Below are 12,364 nucleotides of genomic sequence, written 5' to 3' on the forward strand. Positions count from 1 at the left end.
ATGAACTTTTGCTTACTAATAGTTTAGCAATGAAAGTGTTCATATTTTTTTCTTATTCAATAGGTTTAACTTGCCAACATGTAAGTCATGCTGTCAGTGTGAATCATGTGAAGAAAGCAATAACTGAGAATCTATGGTCAGTTTGTTCAGAATGTTTAAAAGAAAGAAGATTCTATGATGGACAATCAGTACTTCCTTCAGATATTTGGTTGTGCCTTAAGTGTGGTTTTCAGGTAAGAAAATTGTTACCTATGTGTCACTGTGTTTTATAGTCTCCTTAAATACTGTGAGTTGGACTTTTTGTCATGCATAGGACTTAAGATAAATTTACTCCATATTTAGAGTGAGACTCTCCAAGGACAAACTTATGTTTAAGATAAAGAACAGTGTATGTTATTTTCAGGAGTTAATCGTGTGTAGTTCATAAATCTTTTGAAAGGGACTCCCACCCACTTGCAGTAGCTCTCCTGTCTAGACCTGCCTTTTTCTTTTGTATTTACTCAAGAAGTGGATGTGACTTTTTAGATTCATTTTTTCCCTCTCAGAAAGGATTAGTCTGCTTTGTTTTTGCAAAATAATTTGTCTTAGAGTTTAGAAATGTTATCTATAATAAAAGAATTTTCTAGTCAAATTAAAAGTGTATACTTTTTAAAAAGAAAAGAGGAATGTTTATCTATAGGTAGGTAGGCCCTATAGAAGTAGGGCCACTTCTGGTTCACTTAATTCAAGAGGAAGAACATTAAAAACTGAGGTTTCTGCCAGGGATGGTAGTGCGCACTTGTAATCTCAGCCCTCAGGAGGCTGAGGCAGGAGTATCATGGTGAGTTCAAGGCAACCCTGCGATACATAGTGAGTTCAAGGCCAGTCTGAACTATATGGCGACCCCGTCTCAAGAAGAAAAAAAAGGAAAAGAAAGAAAGAAAAATGAGATTTTTGCTATTTTTCTTCAGTGTAGTCCCCAACTTCATAGTTCACGATGACTGAAGAGGCTTCAGACGTTATGTGTCACACGGCAATCCCCCAAGCCCATAAAGAGAGGAAAGAGTACATTCCTTTTCCTTTAAAAAGTATGTAAAACTCCCCCAGAAATATCCATCAGACTTGTCTTTCTCTCATGTTATATTAACCAGCGTTTCTTTAGTTTCACTAGTGAGGAAAATTGTTATGGTTAATCTGTGCTTCGTTCATTCTCCATGAGTTGACTTGGAGCTGTGTACAGGCCTGGGAAATGTGTATTTGGGAAAGAGGCTGTACTGGCCTATCTGGATGCTCAGTGTCCCACCGTGTTCAGGACAGCATGTAGACATCTGTAAGAAATAGGGATGTTAGCTTTGCTTTTGATTGTTTTAGGTAAATACTATGTAACAAAAAGTAAGTTAGCCTCTTTGCAGAAATTAATAGAAATCTATATTGCTTTCTGAAATGTTTCCCTCTTGCTTGAAATTAAAACTTTTTCAGTATATTTCAGTATAGTTTTAAGTTTTGATTGATTTGAAACAAATTTACCCTGTTCATTTCCAGGGATGTGGTAAAAACTCAGAAAACCATCATTCACTGAAGCACTTCAAGAGTTCCAGAACAGAGTCTCATTGTATTGTAATTAATCTGAGTACATGGATTATATGGTAAGTTAAATTTTGTTAGTGCTTTTGTTCATCAAAAACAAAACAAAAACAAAACACCTTTTTTTTTTTTAACTTTATCAGATAAAATAAAGATGCTATACGTTTATGCTTTTTTTTTTAGCCTGAATACAATCTATAGGATAATTTAAGAAAATTAATGTTACCCATGAATATAAAGTTTTAAGTCAGGAAAAAAAAATCTAGTTTCCCTCTACTTTTCTCTAATATTTTCTTTGTACCATAAGTAAAAATTCCATCTAGTTTTTCATAATGAACTTTCTAGTGTAGAATTCCAAAATTCTATCAAAGGAAGATACTTTAAACAATCATGTGGTTTGGTGATTCTCTAGAAGGAACAGAAGGTGTCTGGCTCAGTAGTTGGTAAAAACTTACCAGGCATGATGGTGTACTCCTGTAATTCCAGCACTCCGGAGACTGAGGCAGGAGGATTGCTGCAAGTTTGAGGCCAGTCTGGGTTACATAGTGAGACCCTGTTTCAAAAAACAAACAAACACAGGGGCCGGGGATTTAGCTCAGTGGTTCCAGCACCTGCCTCGAAAGCTCAAGGTCCCAAGTTCATTCCCCGGTACCAAAAAAAAAAAAAAAAAAAAAAAAGAATGTGTGCATAAAACAAAATGAGAAAAAAACAAACAACTTTTTCAGGTGATTTTAGCACTTCACCTGGTTGAAAACCTAGTTCCATCACTTTAGGTGTAAAGAAACTAAATATTTACTTTTTTTGGATGGTAAATAAAAAGTAAAAAATCCATGCTCTAAAAACAAGATTAGTGTATGTCTGTGTTCTTTGTGGTGATGGGATTCAACCCACAGCCACTCTGTCAATGAACTACATCCCCAGCCCTTTTTATTTTTTACTTTGAGACAGGGTCTTGCAGAGGTACCCAGGTCGGCTTCAGACTTTCATTCTCTTGCCTCAGCCCTGCCCCTTCCCCCAGTAGCTGAGATTACAGGTGTACATCATCAAGCCCAGCCCAAACAAGTTTTTTGATTCCCTAGATTCTTACCAGCGTACTACACTGTTTCCATAGCACATGTAGACATTATCTTGAAATGTTTTCTCTGTATTTTACAACAGTAATTTTCTAATTGAAATCTATGGATTCCTAAAGTTCCTTGAATGCATTTTGAGGAGTCCTCAAGCTTTCTTTAAGACAAACATTGCACTTTGTGTTTTATTTCAAATTTCCAAAACTAATGCAAGGGTATTTTGGCTCATTGGAGCTAATATCTTTCTAATTTGATATGGTCATAGGGGCCTGGTGTTTGCTGCACTTACGTTTTTGTTGTTGTTACTGGGGTGTGTAAGGAGGATACAAAATTTAATGTGTAAGTAATGTGTTGGAGACAGGGAAAAAGATGATGGCAGGGTGACGTCATAGTGTGGTAGTGCAATAAATTTTTTCCTGTAGTGGTCTTAGACTATGGGTACATCAGAATTACCAGAAAGACTTGTTAACACAGATTGCTGGATCCCAGGTCTAAAGATTCCAGTTTTGTGGTTCTGGGTGTGGCCTGAGAGTTTGCACATCCAACAAGTTCCTAAGTGTTACCAGTGCTGCTGGTCTGTGGGTCACGGTTTGAGAACCACCAAAATAGAAAAAGTTGGCAGAATTAAGTGGCCCTTGGAAGAATAGGGTCATCTCAAGTGAATCTGTGCCAGAATTTCTGTTGTAAGTCTTATGTGAATGGTGATTTAATTTTCAGCAAATAAGTTTTTTTTTTTTTTTTTTTTTGTCCCGGGGATTGAACTCCGGACCTTGTGCTTGCGAGGCAGGCGCCGGAACCACTCAGCTAAATCCCCGGGCCAGCAAATAAGTCTTAACCAGCATAATAAACTATAAACAAATAATAAATATAAGTTAATAATAAAATAAAGAAACTGTATCTTTCCCATTTCTCTTCTGTCACTTAGTAATTAAGATGAAACCCTCACAGTTATTTTTATCCCTTTTAAAAAATCTTATGTTATTTTTTAATCCTTTAACAAAAATAGACAAAATGGTATAATAAATTCCTCTATACCCTACATTGCCTGCCTTTGGACAGTTATCAACTCACAGCAAATCTTATTTTATCTAGGTCAGTGTCTTAGTACTATAGATGTTTATACTGGTAATTCTTTGTTATGATCAATTCTTTGTTGTGCTGTTGTCTAGGTTATAGGATGTTTAGCAGCATCTCTAGCCTCTACTCACTGGATGCCAGTAGCAGCTAGGAGATAACCAAAAATGTCTCTAAACATTGGGAAAAGTCCCCATGGCTACAAAATCATCTGTATTGAAAATTACTAACATACCTTTACCTGCTTCTCCTTTTCCATTGCAATTATTATTATTATTCTTCTTATTATTATTGGTACCGGGGATCAAACTCAGGACCTTGTGCTTGTGAGGCAGGTCGCGACACCACTGAGCTAAATCCCTGGCTCCACTGCAATTATTTTGACACTCGCCTCTTCCTCATCTTTTACATCTAACTCTTTATTGTTTCTCTCTGCAGATATATGAAATATGTCCACTTCTCTCCAGATTCTTGCTACTATACTGATCTGTTTTTGTTCCTTATGCCCGCCAGTCTAATTTATCACATTATTCAGAATGATGTTTTTAATGTATAAATTGGGTCATGTCATTGCCTTGCTTAAAATTTCCATGGCATTTTGTTATGCATAAGGTGAACGGCAGAACGTTCATTTGAACTATGAAGCTCTGTACGTCTCTGTCTCAAAAAACAACAAGAGGGCCAGGGATTTAGCTCAGTGGTTCCGCTGCCTGCTTTGCAAGTGCAAGGTCCAGAGTTTGATTCCCGGTACCAAAAACAACGACAAAATAAAGACAAAAGTGGTCAAATACCAACTTTGTTTCTTTTTTTTTTTGGTACCAGGGATCAGACTCGGGTCCTTGCGCTTGTGCAGCAGGCAGCGAAACCACTGAACTAAATCCCCGGCCCCCAACTTTGTTTCTTAATGTATAAAATTATTGAAAGTACTTTCATAATATTTGATTTAAATTTATGTTTTTCAGGTGTTATGAATGCGATGAAAAATTATCAACACATTGTAATAAGAAGGTGTTGGCCCAGATAGTTGATTTTCTTCAGAAACATGTTTCTAAAACACAAACAAGTAAGTTAAACAATTGCTAAAGGAATATATATATATATATATTTTGTGTGTGTGTGTGTGTGTGTGTGTGTGTGTGTGTGTTTGTGTTACTGGGGATCAAACTCAACCTTGCGCTTGCGAGGCAGGCACCACGCCACTGAGCTAAATCCCGGTCCCTAAAGGAATTTATATTAATATATATTTTATAATTCACATAAAGGATTCATAAATTCATAAAGAGTACTTTAGATTTCACTGTGACATCTTAGTCTGTAATTTGAGTAAAGATACTGTGATGGTTAAATCTTTTTTGTTTGGTTGGGTTTTTTTAGAGGGTAGTGTGAGACAGAGACTTGCTATGTCGCCCAGGCAGGCCTCGAAGTAGTGATGATCCTCCTGGTTCAGCCTCCTGAGTGTTGGAATCACAGGTGTGTGCCACCACGCTTGGCTTGTTTGTTTCTCGAGACAGTCTCACCTGTAGTTTAGTCTGGCTTTGAACTGACTATGTAGCTCATGTTGGCCTTGAACTTGCGGTGATCTTCCTGCCTCAGCTCTCCCAAGTGCTGGGATTACAGGCATGCACCACTGTTGCCAGCAGTGATGGTTAATCTTGTCAACTTGATTGGCTTGAGAGATCTCTAAGAGGTTAGTAAAGCACACTTCTGCATGTGTCTGAGTGGAGTGGGTTGTGGGGCATGACTTTGGTGTCTTAGCTACTTTTCTCGCTGCTGAGACAAAATACCTGACACCCAAAGTAAAAGGAGGAAAGGTTTATTGTAGCTCACAGTTTGAAGAGGTTTCAGACCATAGTTGGTGGGCTCCAGGGTTGGATAGCATGGCAGAGGGGCATCATGAGGGAGAAATAGTCCATTGGATGGCAGACAGCAGCAAGCAGAAGCAGCGGCTAAGCCTCCTCTTTATGTGGCATCCAGGCTACACCACACCCAGGCTGAGCCTTCTTATTATCCATATCCAGAACTATGCTAAACCCATCAGTGGACTGATTTAGTAATCATACCCCTCTAATCCCAGCATCACACCCTTAATCCCAGCCATCTCATACCCTAGATCCAGTCACCTCCAAAAAGGCTTTGTGGGGACATGTGGATACAAGCCATCACACTTGGGGACCACATCAGTCCCTGGCACCTTCCTCTCTTGATTTTCCACTTGCTGCTTCTGACTGCTCTGCTTCCTCTGCCTTGATGTTTCTTCTTGAAGCTAGCTAACCACAGACGGAAACCTCTGAAACTATAAGCCAAAATAAACTTCTCTTTGTTTAAGTTGTGTCAGATATTTTGTCCCAGCAATGGAAAGGTGATTAATGCAGCTCTTATACATTCTTAGGTGGCAATCTCATAATGTTGTCTTGTGATGTATTTACATAACCAGTCTGAAAGCTGAAGTATGAGTCACTGGATGATGGGCTTTTAAGTCACACAGTCTTGAGATTGCATTTGGCTCCCCTACTTACTGGCCATGAGAATTCTGTCTTGTGAGATTGTTGTGAGACTTAGAGATAATATTTTGTAAAGATGTAGAAATAATGTGTGTAAAAACACATGCATGATGCCTGACACCTGTTTATGAAATGGTCTTTGTTATTTGTGCTTTTTTTTGTTGTTGTTGTTACCAGGGATCAAACTCAGGATTTTGCACTTTCGAGGCAGACACAGTGCCACTGAGCTAAATCCTGGCCCTGGTTTCTGTTATTTACTACCTAACTGCAGTGCAGCTCTGATACCAACTACCCAGAACTAGGCCAGCCTTCATGGTTAAGGACCCAAGTTGTGCACAAGACTGCTCTCACTGAAAACAGCAGCCATAATCTCAAGTTTCCAGCCCACTGTACTTCTGGCTAACCAGCTACAAATTTGGGGGTTCCCATGACTTCTTCAGATTTGTTTTTTTTTTTTTCACACCTGTGTGTTTTTTTATTAGTACATGTCTGCAATACACAATTTTACATTCCTTGTGTGGAGTTGGTACATGTACATAACACATCCCAATTTCATTTTTCATTCCCTTTCCCTCCTCTCCCTACTCCCTCTTCATCTTTTCTCATTTGAGAAAGAGCTATCTCCCTACTTCCTAGTATTTATCTTTTATTTTGCTCTTTATTTATAATTTGAGTTTCTCATATAAGAGAAACCATGCAATATTTAAGCTTGTGTGTCTGATTTATTTCACTTAACATTATGGTCTCAAGTGCATCCATTTTCCTACAAATGACTCAGGTTTCTTTTTCTTTATGGCAGAATAGGTTGTTGTTCTTTAGTCCTCATCAGCAGCACAAATTTGGTCATTAGATGGACTAGAAACAGCTTCTAGACCTTCACTTAATTCATCAGATTTTGTTACACTTAACCTCTTTCTCTCTTCTGACTTTTCAGCATCCTTACAGATACTGAAAATTTCTTCCATTTTTCCTCCTTTGCAAGTAGTGAATTTTTCAAGGGATTCTACTATTTCACTTCTCAACTCATCTTCTGATTCTTCAAAATTTGTATCATCACCATCAGATGCTGGTTCCAGCAGTTCCTCATCTACTTCAATGCAAGAAGCCATTTCTACCTTCACCACATCTTCTCTAGGAAGCCATTGCTTTAATGTTCTTACTGCTTCTGGGCCACAGAGTTTTTCAAACGCTTTGTCTAGGTCATCTTCATGTTCCTTTAGACAGTCATATCCCTTAAACTTTATGCTGTCCTCAAAGGTCAGAGTTTCATTTAGTATGTCCATTGTCTCTTCCTCTTGGACAGTGTTTCCATCAGACATACATTCATCTAAATTAATTTCAAACTTTACCCCTCTCTGCACTGTCGTGTCCCCTGAAGGAGCATCTTGGTCAACAGGCACGGCATTCTTCTTCACCAGATAGGTCCTGATTTTGGAGCTCTCCTTTAACACAAATTATGCGCAAACGACAAGATTAGTTCTTCCTAGCTTGTGAAGGCTACTTTCTGTGGTACCTCTTTGGATTTTCAAGAATCACCTCAACTGCATTCAGATTTTGCCTTGTGCTATCTTGCATCACTTAACAACAGGGATATGTTCTGAAAAAGATCAACTTCTTCAGATTTGATAATTCACTAAAATACTTTGGAGAACTCAGGAAAGTGCTGTACTTACAACCGTGTTTTGTTATAGCAAAAAGGAATACAAATCAGGATCAGCCAAAAGAAGAGACACATGTTAAGGTCTGAGAGAGTCCCAAATATGAAGCTTCTGTGTCCACTCCTCACTCAGGGAGTGAGGAGCTAACACCCCCATCCCCAACACACACACTGTAACAATGTGCAGGAAGTATCATTAACCAGGGAAGCTCTGGCATTGAGAATTTTTACTGGGTAAGCATGATTGCTTGAATCACTGGCCACTTTAATTCAGACTCTAGTATCCCAACTCCAATCCCTTGGTTTGTCTTTCTGGTGTGGCTCCCATCCAGATTCATCTTTACCATAAATTGTCTAGGGACCCTTGATGAGTCATGTTGTCAACACAAAGTATCCACTGTGACTCAAAGGGCTGACCATAAATAATAAATATTCTTGTCACTCTGGCAACTCTAAGAATTTAAGAGAGTACTTGCCAGGAAACTTGAACATAGGTCAGGCAAATCATTTATTATATGACAGTAATTATTATATATTGTGCACTTTGTTAACTATATGTTGCATATGTGTTAATAGAAAGTGAGAGCATTTAGAGAGCCAGTTTCTTTATCCAAAAAATAAATGCCTTCCACATGCCAGGTATTACACTTATTCAGTATTGAGTAGTGAAAAAAAATTTTATCTTGCTGTACTGGGATTTAGACTATAGTGAGGGAGCCAAAAAATAAGCAAATATATAAATTCTGGTAAGTGCTACACTGGAAAGATTGCAGTGATAGGTAATAATTTATTAGTCACAGTGGTCGAGAGAAGCCAATATGACTGAATTAATTTGTTGGGAGAGAGTAGAATGAGATGAAGTTACAAGGTGGGTGGACAAATCATGAAGGAGTCTGTAAGGAATTACATGGCAAAAAATATTTAATTATAAAGTATACTGGAAGTTAGTAAAATGTTTTAAGTAAAATGTTCATAGTTGTTTCAGTTCATGTTTTTTTTAAAATAAAGATATCTGATTAGCACATGGAGAATAGATGATAGGGGTTCAGAGTAAAGATGGAGAGATGGTAACGAAGGTTAAAGGAGGTTATGGTGGCAGGGCAGGTGAGAGACTAGTAAAAGCTCTGGTGGAAAGTGAATGAGGAGAGTGGGTAGAATTAAGTATAATCCTCGGGATTTTGATGAGCAACTAGGTGAGGGGGAGTGAATGGATAAGTTTGAGATGCCTTTGAAGCAGAATTGAACTTAGATGGTGACATCAGAAACTGGAAAGTCATGTAAAAATATAATTGGTCAAAAAAGGAAAAATATAGTTACCAGTTGTATTTCCTATAGATCAATGTATAGTTGTCCTTGTTAGCTGTCTTGCAAATGAGATAATAATAGTGAAAAAATTGGATGAGCTAGAGGAGGTAAACCCAGGCTCCTGGACAGCAAAAGAGATGATTAATTTTATCACCCGTTCACTTACTTATAAAACATACATTTGTTGAATTGTTTCGGGCATGCCAGTCATAGCTCCAAATCTGCTCTAATAGAGAACCCTGTAAGTAGTGGTTCTTTATTATGTCTGTGGAAAAACATTTGATACCTGAGGTTAGTTTTAATGCTGTCTCCTGAAAATGGCACTTTTCCTTCTGCCTTCTTTTGTAGGGGGGTGTAATAAGAAAATACACAGGTATATATTATAATTCCAAGAGTGATGAAAATACAACTGTAGAATTTATTTTCTTTGAATTTGGTACTTAGAGATTTATTGAGGTTAAGAACAAAGCCAGTCTGATCTCCACTCAGTTTTACAGATTTCTTGAGTATTTATTACAGGAAAGATGCTAAGGGAGGGTGTGTGGAATGGAATGTTAAAAACATTCAGATTAAACACTCAAAGCTGGGTGTGGTGGTGCACACCTGTAGTCACAGCACTTGGGAAGCGGAGGCAGGAGGATCACTGTGAATTTGAGGCCAGCCTGGGCTACGTGGTAAGTTCAAGGCTAGCCTGAACTATATAGTGAGACCCTGTCTTAAAAAAAAAAAAACCAAACCAACCGAGCAAACAAAAGCCTAATTTATTGAATTTAACATTCAATCATTAATATGTGACCTTGGGCAGATTACAGTTATGGGAGCCTCATTTTTTTCCTCAGCACTTTCTTGTCCTTGTGATACTTTGGTAAGTAGAGGTTGGTAGGTTCCTTCCCTTAGTAGTTTGAAGATCTGAAAGAAGTTGTAAGATAAAAAAGTAATTGAAATGCAAGTAGAATAAAGTTTCTCTTTTATTTATTAAAAAAAAATGTAAGTTTCTATTTTAATTGATCTTCAAAGCCCTTCAGGTATCCAGAGAGGCTTGTGATGTTCACTTGAGAAGGAAAGGATCATGAATGAGTTGGGTTTGAAGCTGATCCTTAAAGGAAACAGGCAGATAAAGATTAGAAATCTCTTCAGGTGGTGGGAAGCACTAATGTAAAGTTTCATTCTTTAATTGTGTTTGTGGAACTAATGAGTATAGTTCTAAACTCATAGTTTCCAGAACTTCTAGGGCAAAATGGCCTCACCCTTGTGGGCCAAGTGACAGAATCTCTCAGGAAAGTTTGATTTAAAATAATATCCCTTGGGAGTTTAGACTAATAATCTGCCATACTTTGGTATGAAGCTTCAACATAATTTTATAAAATATTTGAAAACCAAATATAGAAGTTTGTAAGAATACAAAATATAATTTTGTAGTTATTTTAAATGATAATTGTTAAGACTAGCTAAAAACACCTATATATGATAATTCAAGAGGAATGTGAAACTGTATATATTGTATGGGGGTGAGAGGATAAGAATGATTTTCAGAGAGTCTTTTTGTATTTTTGTACTAAGTAAAAATAACTCTGAGAAGAAAGCTGTACCTGTACCTTAAGAACACTCTTAAGTTATGCATTCCTGCCCTAATTTTATTTCTAATACATGTAACAGAGCTTATTTACATAGCACATTTAGGCTAATGTCCCATCCACCTCAAAAAACAAATAGCTCATTGAATCTTAAACTTTTGGACTTAGTACCCCTTTAGGCTCTTAAAAAATTACTGAGCATTCAAAGATCTTTAGTTGTGTAAGTTATATCTATCAATATTTATCATGTTAGAAATTAAAATAAAAAATTTTGAATATTTGTTCACTGAGAAATAACAGTAGGGCTGGGGATGTAGCTCAGTGGCACTGTGCCTGCCTGGCAAGCACAAGGCCCTGAGTTCGATTACCGGTACCACACACACACACAAAAGTTGAAAAATAACAAAAATCCCATGACACAAATAACATATTTTCTCTTTTCTCCCCTCCCCTTTTCTTTTCTTTTCTTTTCCTTTCTTTTCTAGTAGTACTGGGGATTGAACCTAGGTCTTTCACACTGAGTTACATCCCCAGCCCTTTTATTAATATGATTTTATTTTGTGACAGGGTCTTGCTAAGTTGCCCAGTCTGGGCTTGAATTTGTGATTCCTCTGCCTCAGCCTCCTAGAGTCTGGGATTACAGGTGTGCACAATGCCACCTAGTTCTTACTTTCTTTCTTGAAACTGTTCTTTTTGAAGATGAGGCTTTGGCAGCCTTTCTTCTTGTGGCTAGTCAATAAATACTTGCTGAATGATACTTAATTGGAAAGTGAACAGTTTTTACTGAAGGAGTAAATAGGTAAGCTTTACCTTTACTCCCAAGCCCCTGAATATAAATACTAAAAATTTTATAAGTGCATTCAGTCTTTTTTTTTTTTTGGTATCGGGGATCGAACTCGGGACCTTGCGCTTGCAAGGTAGGCGGTGGAACCACTGAGCTAAATCCCCGACCCCATTCAGTCTTTTAATGTATTTGAGTTTCCACCTTGTGCTAGGTGCTGTACTAGATAGATGTTGGAGATGCAGTTCAGTTCCTGTTCTCATCTGTCTTGTGGTTTTACAAGGGATACAGACAAGTCATAACTTAGTTGTTATTTGTTTCAGTAGTGCTATGGTGAGCTAGTAAAGGGGGTTAATGAGAGCACCTTGGAAATTGCATCTTACCTAGACTAAAAGAGCCAGGGAAAATTTATTTAGAAAATTCCCTTCTAAGGAGCAAAGCACTGAAGGATATCTAGAAATTACTAGGCATAAGGGAAAAGAAATGTGTTTCATTTCAGGGAGTATCTGGCTAATGAAAAAGCCTAGTAAGTTTAGGGAATTCTATGAAGCAGGAAGGTTGGGTTTTGTGATACTGAGGGATAATGAGAGGTGAGACTCCAAAAGGTAAGCGGGAACAGATGTTTAAGGGCCTTGTAAGTTAAGAGTTTGTCCTGAAGGCACCGAGGAACCACAGCTAGGTCTGTCCGTCCGTCCGTCCGTGTGTGTGTATGTGTGTGTGTGTGTGTGTGTCCCCGTGTCCCCGTGTCCCCGTACGGGGATCGAACTCAGGACCTTGCACTTTCGGCACCACTGAGCTAAATCCCTGGCCCCACAGTTAGGTTTTAAGCAGATAAGTGG

The 12,364-nt window shown here is 38.0% G+C and overlaps 1 protein-coding gene and 1 long non-coding RNA gene across 7 annotated transcripts in view; one reads left to right on the forward strand and one right to left on the reverse strand.

Moving 5' to 3' along the window:
• Usp45 (ubiquitin specific peptidase 45) overlaps positions 1-12,364 on the forward strand; it is a 65,043-nt gene that overhangs the window by 5,848 nt on the left and 46,831 nt on the right. For 4 of the 6 annotated variants that reach the window (XM_021242691.2, XM_087187943.1, XM_021242692.2 and 1 more), the window contains 3 exons: positions 64-233; positions 1,522-1,625; positions 4,670-4,770. In XM_021242691.2, coding sequence (XP_021098350.2) covers positions 64-233; positions 1,522-1,625; positions 4,670-4,770 — 375 coding nt within the window. Of the gene's footprint in view, positions 1-63; positions 234-1,515; positions 1,626-4,669; positions 4,771-5,081; positions 5,178-12,364 lie in introns of those variants that run through there. The other 2 variants (XM_087187944.1, XM_087187945.1) reach the window with 2 other exon arrangements.
• The window catches only part of LOC110345395 (uncharacterized), a 60,214-nt gene continuing 56,959 nt past the window's right edge, over positions 9,110-12,364 (reverse strand). The window contains exon 4 of the long non-coding RNA XR_015441531.1: positions 9,110-10,079. This is a non-coding gene — a long non-coding RNA (uncharacterized LOC110345395). The remainder of the gene's footprint in view (positions 10,080-12,364) is intronic.

This window comes from Heterocephalus glaber, unplaced genomic scaffold (assembly GCF_053883595.1).
Source record: "Heterocephalus glaber isolate CG9 unplaced genomic scaffold, H.glaber_assembly_v1.0 deba00001523, whole genome shotgun sequence".
Taxonomy (NCBI): Eukaryota; Metazoa; Chordata; class Mammalia; order Rodentia; family Bathyergidae; genus Heterocephalus; species Heterocephalus glaber.